Source organism: Pogona vitticeps, chromosome 5 (assembly GCF_051106095.1).
Source record: "Pogona vitticeps strain Pit_001003342236 chromosome 5, PviZW2.1, whole genome shotgun sequence".
NCBI classification, from domain to species: domain Eukaryota; kingdom Metazoa; phylum Chordata; class Lepidosauria; order Squamata; family Agamidae; genus Pogona; species Pogona vitticeps.
The window spans coordinates 9511437-9521418 of NC_135787.1; the positions used below are offsets into that span (position 1 = coordinate 9511437).

The 9982-nt window shown below is 50.5% G+C and overlaps 1 protein-coding gene across 1 annotated transcript; it reads right to left on the minus strand.

Annotated features, from left to right (window-relative positions):
* Nucleotides 1-3513: 3513 nt before the first annotated feature.
* On the minus strand, nucleotides 3514-9121 carry SOWAHB (sosondowah ankyrin repeat domain family member B). Its single transcript, XM_020805260.3, has one exon. It carries the CDS (start codon nucleotides 6391-6393, stop codon nucleotides 4432-4434), a length of 1962 nt encoding a protein of 653 aa, XP_020660919.3. The 5' UTR covers nucleotides 6394-9121; the 3' UTR covers nucleotides 3514-4431.
* Between the last annotated feature and the right edge of the window lie 861 nt (nucleotides 9122-9982).

Here is a 9982-nt window from a genome sequence, read left to right on the forward strand (position 1 = left end):
GGACATTCTGGAGATTGCTCATTCATGGGGTTGCCATAAGTTGGGGCGACGTGATGGCACAGACCAACACCAACAAGTTCCATGTTCAATAGGGATTAGGGCAGACATGCACTTATCCTTTACCCAATCCTTGCAAATCTATTAGTTTAGAAAGACCCAGGAAGAATCATGCTGCAGTGATGGATTCGAAACCAGGTCACTTAACTCACCACTACTCTGCACTGCTTCTCTGTCTGATGTGTTTTGAGTTGCCTGCATTACCTTTTGGGAGCAATCGTGGACTGAAACCTTGGAAAACTGGAGAGGGCCATAGTGCAAACACGGGGCGAGATTTTTTCTATAGCAAAAGGCTGCTTACTTTGTTATGCATTGTTAGTAACAGGATGTTTTCTTCTCCAGAGGCCCATCATCTCTGCCTGAGAAAAGAAAGACTGCCTGCTATCAGCATCTGATGGGAGGAACATTTCATGTTCTTCAAAAAGAACAGCAGCAAAGAAAGAAAAATGGAAAAGCACAGAGTCGGGAAAAGATGAGGGATACCCAAGCAGCAGACTCCATTTGATGGTCTTGCAGATGTCAGCAAGAGTGAAATTGTTGTCAATGGGTATCCTTTTTTAAGGACAGAGCTGGGGAAGGTAAGAAAAAAGTCTGGATTGTATCTCTCAGGATCCGTCCCTCTGGGAGTTATCTTCCCAAGCTCAGGAAGAATGCTCAAGGCCCTCTAAGCATGATGGAACTCAGGAGTAGCCTTTTAAAAAAATTAAACAAAACGTAGTCCTCGAGGCAATACATATAAGACCTCAACGAACAGATTGTGATATAAGATGAGCAGGATGGAATAGAGGTGGGTATTAGAGATGGTTTCTGAAGGAAATCAACCCTGAGTGCTCACTGGAAGGACGGATCCTGGAGCTGAGGCTCCAGTACTTTGGCCATCTCATGAGAAGGGAAGACTTCTTGATAAAGACCCTGATGTTGGGAAAGTGTGAAGGCAAGAGGAGAAGGGGATGACAGAGGACGAGATGGTTGGACAGTGTCATCGAAGCAACCAACACGAATTTGACCCAACTCTGGGAGGCAGTGGAAGACAGAAGGGCCTGACGCGCTCTAGTCCATGGGGTCATGAAGAGTCGGACACAATGACTAAACAAAAACAACAACTAGAGATGGGCATGAACTGAAGGTTCAGTGGTCCATGCAGTTTATTTAGTGGCCAAACAGGTGTTTGGGGCTTCTCAACCCTGCCTCCTCCAGCAGGCGTCCACTCAAGGGGCAGCACCCCAGTGGGCGCCCCGTGGAGGAGGCGGGGCAGGGAAGCCCCAATCACCTGTGTGGCTAATAAGCAGACCGGCCCTTCATGCCCATCTCTAATGGGTAGAGTTGAACTGCCGGCCTGTTTCCCTCTTCTCATAACTTATGTAACTTCTTAAAAAACAAAACTTATAACAGGGAAGCGGAACACGTAGCTTCGAGATGATGCTGAACCGCAGTTCCCATAAATCTTCACCCTTGGCCATACCAGTCCCATAAACCCTCACCATCAGGAGCTGCAGTTTGACCAAACATGGAGGATGCCATGCCCTCATCCATAGCTGACTGGATTAAAAAAAAAAACAGGGTGGCACCAGCTTTGCCGCACTTAGGCTTTCATTCAGATTATCCCTGCTTGACATCCTACAGTTGTAAACAGCTTAAGAAGCAACAGACCCTTTAACTGTGGGATGGGCTTGAGGGAAAGGTCTATTTAAAGCACAGAATGGATGCACAAGAGAGGGAAGCTCACTTCTGTCCCACCCCTCACTTCCCCAACTGCTTTGCTTAGTATGTTTTCCGGGGAAACTTATTCTAAGCCCTGACTGGAAGAAAAAGCACCTTTTAACAATAGCTGCCGATAGTTGGGTGTCTACGTTTTTGGGAGCCACCCCAGCTCCTGTCTGGCAGGCGGTTGGAGAGTCAGTGCCAACTCCCATATCTGCTACGGCTAGATCTATTTTCTTTACTGGCCTACTTCACAGGGCTGATGAAAGGATAGCTGAAACAACGCGCAGTAGCAGTGATTCCCCTGGGCAGAATCACAGGCTAGTTTCCTTGCTCCAGGACCTAATGGGAAAATGAATAAACCAATAAAAATGCCCCCCAAAATAAACAAGCCACGAATTAGCTAAAAGTCTTTTGCAACTTTGAAAAAAAAAAGGGAGGCCTCTTTGATGTTAATACCGGGAAATTCCCTGATCTGTTTCAAAGGCAAATGGTCATTTCTGGAGTCCGTCTGGATTTGGGCGCTCATGAAATTTGCCCATCCTAGTCTACACTGACAGCAGTCGCTTTCCAAAACCTCAGTCCCACTGCGGGTATCTCAGTTTGAGCACCCTCCTTCGCCAAAGTGCTGCTGCCCAATCTAATAAATTGTACTGGAGCAGGGTCATTGAATCAATGGAACTTTATACGCCTTTTTAACACATTGCCATCCACCCAGAGATTTCCAGGATCAGCATATTGTTGCAAAAATTCCTAGTGTGGTGTAGTGGCTGGAGTGATGGACTAGCACTCTGGAGAACAGAGTTCGAATCTCCTTCGGTCATGGAAACTCATTGGGAGAGCGGAACTGGTAAAAACCACTCTTTAAATATCTCACTTCCTTTGAAATTCCTTTTATAGGGTTGCTATAAGTCAGTTCCAACTTAACTGTACAGAACACAGACAGACAGACAGACAGACAGACAGACAGACAGACAGACAGACAGACAGATAATGGAAGAGTTGACATTGATTCGTTGGGCTTACTCCAGCATGACTTGCTAGACCAAGTACTAACAGAATTTCAGGCAGAGTCAACTGAAATGAAGGCTAGTGACTGCATGTAGGCCCCGGAGGCCTCTTAGTTCAGAGTACAGTATATCAACAGAATTCAGCAGAACTCTGCAGAAAAGCTCAGTGATGCAGCAGAGTCAAGGATCACCGGGTTGAAGCCCTGGGACATTTTCCGTAACTAGACCATGATGCCATCTGCTGCTGCCACCATTGTCCTATAGCCTCCCTAGTCCCTCTCCGTTTAGTAACAGTCTTGGCAGCAGCTGGGAAAGAAATATATTTTCCCAGGAATGGCCAGGAAAGTTGCAAGATCTCCCTATTGTAATGTCAATTATCTGAGGGCTGTGTCATCTCAAAAGAGCAATCCAAACCCATTAACCTCACAAAAGACCTGCTGTTCCATTTGTGGGTAGGCGCTGATCCCAACCACTTGCCTTTTTGGTTTCTCCCAGGCAGAACAGATTGGCTTTCCGGGTTGTGCATGATCAGCACATGTGCTTCCAAATCTACCGCTACACTCCTAGAAAAGCTCATAAAGGCAAAGTATTCCACTTTTCAAAACCTTTAAAACCTAAAACACACCCACACAGGCGTCCTCTCCATCAGCCTTGAGGATGGTGTCTAGAGACCACTCCACCAGTATTTAACACCCAAGCCCTACAAAGAATAATTTTCCTAGCAGCACACAGAAGGATACTGGAATATACATTAGCAGCAGTAAGATTTATTTGAAAGCTTTAAAAAATATATATATAATAAAATAAGATTAAGCATTTGTACTGTGCAGGGAGGAGGACTCCTTTCATTCCCTCCTTTGATCCAAGATAACATCTTCAGCCCAGCCAACCCACTTTGGTTTGTTAAATTACATTAAAACTTCTCTGCCGTAAGGTAATCTCAGCATAATTAAGATACCCCCCCCCCCGTCTGCTTGCCTCTCCAACAGATGTTCCTAAAGGCAAATAATTAATGGTACCTGACAAAATAGAGGGTGAATAACATCCCACACCCTGGGTCTCTTCACCTCCTGAAGGGAGTGTTGAATACTGTTGTTATTAGTACGGTTTTAAATCATGATTTATCATCTCTTCCCAACTACCTAAATATTTTTCATTATACGTAAGCCCTTATTCTTTGTGGGAAGGTTAAAATGGGTTTGAGGTACTCTGCTGTTCAACCCTCCTATTTCCTTCACCCCCATTCAAATAGCAGCTTCCAATCGAGGGCAATTTTGCTCTTTCCAACGTTAGGAAGGATAAATGCATGGATTCTCCAAAGTCCATTTTGAAGATTATCATAGCAAAGGATCAGTAGCATAGCTTCTGGATGCTGGGACATCCCTCCCCTCTTCTCCCCTGCACCAAAAAAATCAGCTCAACCATTAGCAGCAAATCCCCCAGTTATCTCCTTAGGATCTGGTAGCAGCATCTCTCTGGAATTCAAACACCTCCTTCCACCACTGTTAAAATAAATAAAGGGGACAGAAACAGGTTCCACATGAATAAAATCCTCTCTGTCCTGAACTCGCTGCCAAATGCAGCCATTCAGTCTGGACACAGGTTAAGTTGGCAAAGCCCTTTAGAAGCTCAGGTGGACAGTGGTTCCAAAGGATGCAACACGTCAGTCACTATACTCCTCTCTTTCGTGCAAAGGGGGGCATTTATTTGCCATTTTCCACTTTATGTGTTGAGGTTTCAAGTAAGCGGCCAGAGATGCTTTCCTGCTGATTTTCCTCGCCAGCTCAGGACTCTTGCCTTGCCTCGCCGGAGGAGAGGAGATCTTGGCGATAGGGCGGGCCGGAAAGATGGTTTGGCCCCGGGGGGCCCCCAAGAGCTGCCACACCTCCCCGGAGGTGGCCCCGCTCAGGTACTGCCAAGGCTTCTTGCCGCTGCTGTCCCGGATCTGGACGTGGCACCGAAACTTCTCCACCAGCAATTTCATCACCACCTGGTGGCCGTGCATGGCGGCCAGGTGCAAAGGAGTGTAGCCGCAGCCCGACCGCACGTTCATATCCAGGGCCACCCCAGCTTTTCGGGCCCCCGTGACGAAGTCTAGCAACACCTGGGCGTTCCCGTGCTTGGCCAGCCAGTGGAGCACCGTGTAGCCAGAGATGAAGTCCTTGCGGGTGGCCAGGTGGGGATCTTCAAGCAGCAGCGCCCGGGCCTGCATCCATGACCCGGCGGCCACTTTCACCAGCCAGGCATGCTCCCGGGGCTCCAGGGGTACCAAAGCAGACCTGGGCTCCGTGGGCTCGTCCACATCCAGGCTCAACCCCTTCACATCCGGGATGCTGGCAGCCCTGTGGCCTTGCCTTGGGGCCAGCCGGGGACTCTGGGGGGCCTCCAAATTTGGGGGAGGCCACCTGGCCACCTTCTTGGTTTGCCTCTCGGGGTCTTTGGCCCGCGGTTTGCTGGAGGGAAAGGCTCTGCCAGCGATCCAACTGAGCAAGGTGTGGTGTTCGGGCAGAGTGCCATTCTGGTGGTGGTGGTGATGGGTGCCCTCTTTGCCCGACGGCGCCCTCGGCCCGTTGGGGGGAGGCTTCAGGAAGGGCCCCTCTGCCCAGTCGCCCCCCGTCGGTTTCCTCCCGCGCCCCTTGGGTCTCCGGAGCAGGCGGCCCAGGACGCCCCGATCCGAGTCGCTGCCACCGCTGGCGCTGCTCCGGTCGCTGGCCGAGCTCTCCTGCTCGAGAAAGTCCTCCAGGTCCTGCAGCGAGAGTTGGCAGCGGATGCTGCGGAAGACCGGCCCCGGCGGGTCCCACGGGGCGCCGGGCACCGCCGGGGGAGGAGGGTGGCCGCCCCACGCCGAGCCCGGAGGGCTGGAGGGCTGGTCGCCCAAGGCGGCGTGGTGCCTCGCCACCCAGTCCCGGATCCGCTGCTGGGGGCTGGCCTCGCCGGCGGCAGGCGCGCCCGTCGCTCCCCCGACGGGGACAGGAGGCAGCAGCGGCGGCGGGGGGGCGTCTTCCTCCTCCTCCTCCTCTGCCCGGAGGGGCCAGGGGGCGCCGGGCTGCGCCGGCCCGAGCTCTCCGCGCCCGCCAGGGTCCTCCTCCTCCGGCCCGCCGAGGTGGCCTCGCTCCGAGCAGCGCCTGGCCCGCCCGCCGGGGGCAGAGCGGGGCCCCGGGCCGAGCGCTTCGGGGCCTCTGCAGGGGCGCCGCGCCGCCTCCACCTGGGGCCCGGCAGCCTCCCTGCGGCACGCGCCCCCCTGCGCCCTGGGCGCGCGCTCCAGGCTCTGCGGGGCCCGGGCGGCGGCGGCGGCGGGAAGGTCCGGCGGCGGCGGCGGGGTGCCTCGGCTCTCGGCGGCGGGGGCGGCGGCGGCAGGTGCCTTGAGCTCCCCCTCCCCGACCAGCTCCCGGTAGCGCTTCCGCAGCACCACGTCCTTGGGGGCGCCGGGCCCCGCCACCTTCACCGTGGCCACCGAGTTGACGAAGCCCTTGAACAGCTCCCGGCGGCGCCGCAGCTCCTCCGGGGAGGCGCCGGGGTCCCGCAAGAAGCCCCTGAAGTGGCCCACCAAGGCGGCGTTGGCCACCCGCCCGCCCGCCTGGCACAGGAAATCCAAGACCTCCGCCTGGCTCAGCTCCTCGGCCATGGCCGGCCGGGGCGAGCCGGGCGACCCCGAGCAGCCCCTTCGGCCGGCCCGGGGCGCCCGCCGGCATCCGGCCGGCCTCTCCGTCCGCCGCGGCGCTGCCCTGCCCGGTGCCCGGGCGGGAGACCCCCAAAAACGCGCCGCCGCCGCCGCCGCCACACGCGCGCACCGAAACTCGCCCTCCCCTCCCCGGGGCGCGCCTCCCGGAATAAAAGTTCTTCCCGGAGTCCGTTTCACCTGCGCCCCGTCGCTCCGCCCCCTTTCCTCGCGGCCCCACCCCTCCCCGGGCTTGGCTCCGCCCCCTCCCAGTCATTAGACGCCAGCGTCTTCCTCCTTTCTTAAAAAAAAACAAAATACAAAAACCAAACCCAGACCTGTTTTTCAGACGTCTCCAAGCGGAGGTCAAGGAAAGAAGGTTTCTGTGGGTGAGGTCAGAGAGGCGTTCAGGGAAGATAAAGTTGGTCTCTTACTCTCTGGCAGGTTCGGCTACTTTGGAAAAAAACACACGAAAAGTCTGCTTTCGGTTTGCTAGCAGCAAACGTCTTTTTAAAGTGAAAAATAAGTGAAAATAAGTGTTATAAGTGAAAATAAAAAGGCTTTTTAAAAGACAAAAGGCGTGGTGGGCACCTGAAAGACCACCTTTTATGTTTCTGAAAGTTGCGCTTTAGGCGGACCAGTCCACTTCTGGAGTTAAATTCATTTAAGGTGAGCGATAGGGAGGTATTTTTGCCCCACTGGGAAAAGAAAGAGGAGAGGGCTTTTATCATGTCGTGAGGGTTGGTTTGTAATTATTTTTTTTAATTTTGCTTCAGTCATTCCAAAACAGCAGATGGCGGAGAGAACATGGAACAGGAATGGCTCCAGCAGGAGGGAAATGAAGGGAGGGGAAAGTCCCTTTCAAAGGTTATATGCTTGGCCAAGGAACCGTTTTCACTCAGAAGTCCCAGGCAGTGAAATGGGGCTTACTCACAGGTAAAGAGAGAGAGAGAGAGAGAGCAGCAAGTCTCTATAGAAACACATGAAAGAAGAGATTGTTTTATCATGTTTTAATGGAATTTTATTACCCTGACTGACTTTACGGAACTATACAGTAAATATATCTATCTATTTTATATTGATATGGTTTTACTGGTCTTTGACCCTAATAAAGTGTTCATTCATTCATTTGCTCAGCCGGAAGTCCTTACTCACTTCTCGTCAGTACTCCTTGATCTGAGAGCTAACTCCTACAGGTTTAACTCCTGAGCATAACCACACCCCACAGGTTAGGAATGCCACCCTCTTGTTCCAGGCAGAGCATGGTGTTGATTGGAGACACGTCCATGTGGTGACACCAAGCAGTTTTCTAATCTACCTTACAGGGTTGTGAAGTCAATAAGGAATCTGCCTTGAACTTACTAGAAGGTTCCGGTAAAATATCTTAAAAATAAGTCAGATATCCTGATCCAGTGGTGAGCTTTGAGAACTCTGATGAGTCTCTCCTTTTTTCGCAGACAGATAAGAGTGGCTCATTCTTATCCTTCATGGCAGGACCTGCTTGTGGTAGCTTTATACTGGTTCTTCCTTTCACACCCGGTCATCTTCAAAGCCATCGGAGAGTGATGTTGGGAAAGATCCCCACTCAAACAAGCAGCCGGTTCCAGCTATACCCTCTCCTGCCAATGTGGAATAAGGGCTGCAAAGTCTTCGAACACAGGATGCAGAAGGCTGGGTTGGACTTTCCGTTTGGCCAAGAAACCAATGGGTTCTTTCAGTCTGCCTTACCTCATGTCTGTGGATTGAAAAGTGCCCAAATTGTGCCGGGGAAATTCTTGGGATGGAGTCTTAAAGACATGAACGGGACATCCTTGCATTCTGTTTAATAATCCAAGTAAGGGGAGAGAACTAGAAAATTGTCAGTAGGTTTCTGCATAACTGCCTAGAATTACAATTCGTTCAGGATCTCCTGAGCTAGGAGAACATTAATTTCTTCTTGAAAAGCACGATATATATTCTTAAACAAGAATGCAAATACTGTACTCAGGACTATTTAACCCATAGGCAGAAATCTAATGTATACATCCTTGGTTTGCATCTTTAGTCCACATTAGTGAGCTGCGAAGATTCTAACAGAACAAAGAATGGAGCCAGAGTAGCCCTACTATTAGACAGTGAGAGGCAACTGTCCAGCAGATGCTGGCAAGGAGCAAGGCCAGTTCAACAACTGATTCTTCCTAACTAGAAGCTGGATTGTTCTTCAGCATTCCTAGGAAAACATAGTTCCACCACATTGAAAGCAAGCAGACTGACTTAGATGGAGGAGTCTGCTGGAGACTTCCCTACAGCATCTGACACAAGGCGCTGCCCCCATTTTGCCTGTGGGTAAGGCTAGCTGTGATTAACCAGGGCAACACATGGGTGCAAACAACTTGATAACCTACATCTTCCTTGAGCCAAATTTATTAGATGCCAGGTGTAAACATTGCACATTAAGTGAGCTAAGGCAACACAAGTAGAAGAGGAAGGAAGCCAAATGAAACGAATTGGGCATAACATAGATCTTTGCAGAGCCGGTCCTACCACTAAGCAGAAGGAGACAGCTCCCTTAGCAGTTTCGGGGTGCTATGAAAGGGAAGAAAATTGTTAGTGATTTGAATTGTCACCGTTGTAGGATTTCACTGGCACAGGGGGAAGAGGTGCTTCGTGTGCCCAAATAACTTGGCTGACTTTGGGTAGCATGCAGCAAGAACTGGGTGGGTGAGGATTCTGCCCCAGGCATTGAAATGTCTTGGACATGCTCGGGCATGTCGTGAGAATGGCTGATGGTCAGATTCCAAAAGATCTCCTGTATGGAGAATTAGTGCAGGGAAATCGCCCCAGAAGGAGACCACAACTGCTATACAAGGATATCTGCAAGCGGGATCTGAAGGCCTTAGGAATGGACCTCAACACATGACTTCTTTGAAACGCTTCTTTTTTTAATTTTTAATTTTTAAACTACTAGGAATAGGGTAGGGAATACAAAAGGTAAAAGAAAGTGGAAGGGATGGGGAAAGGGTTTTAAGGATAGGAGAACACAGAATATACAACCATCCAATCTATTCATATTAAGTATACAGCATCCAATCTATTCATTTTTCAATTTAAAAAAATCAACTTTCTACTTTTTTAACTGATTACCCTCTAGCTATCAACGTACATTTATGTTTTAGTTTAAATCTAAGTTACTCCAACACTATCAGGAAACCGAGACCAATTGTAAAATACATCCCCTCTTTCAATTTCCTTCTGTCTTGGACATACATTCAGCACGCCTGAAAAAGTATCCATTTCTATCACTTCCCATATTTTCTCAGTACGCTTCTCTTGTTTCTGTGGCTCTGTTTTCTTCCAGTTTTTGGAAGAGAAGGATGAATCCGGGACAGTAATCCGATTTTTAACATCACATTTTCTGACTGTTGTAGCTAAACGCTGCTTCTTTAAAGGACATTGGGGAAGAAACTTCCTTGTCTAGTTCTCTGATCCTGCAATCAGTGATGTGCTGCAGACAGTCAGCTGGGCTTATATGAAGACACAGGAGTGAGTGATGCTCATCAGATATGCAGTAATACAG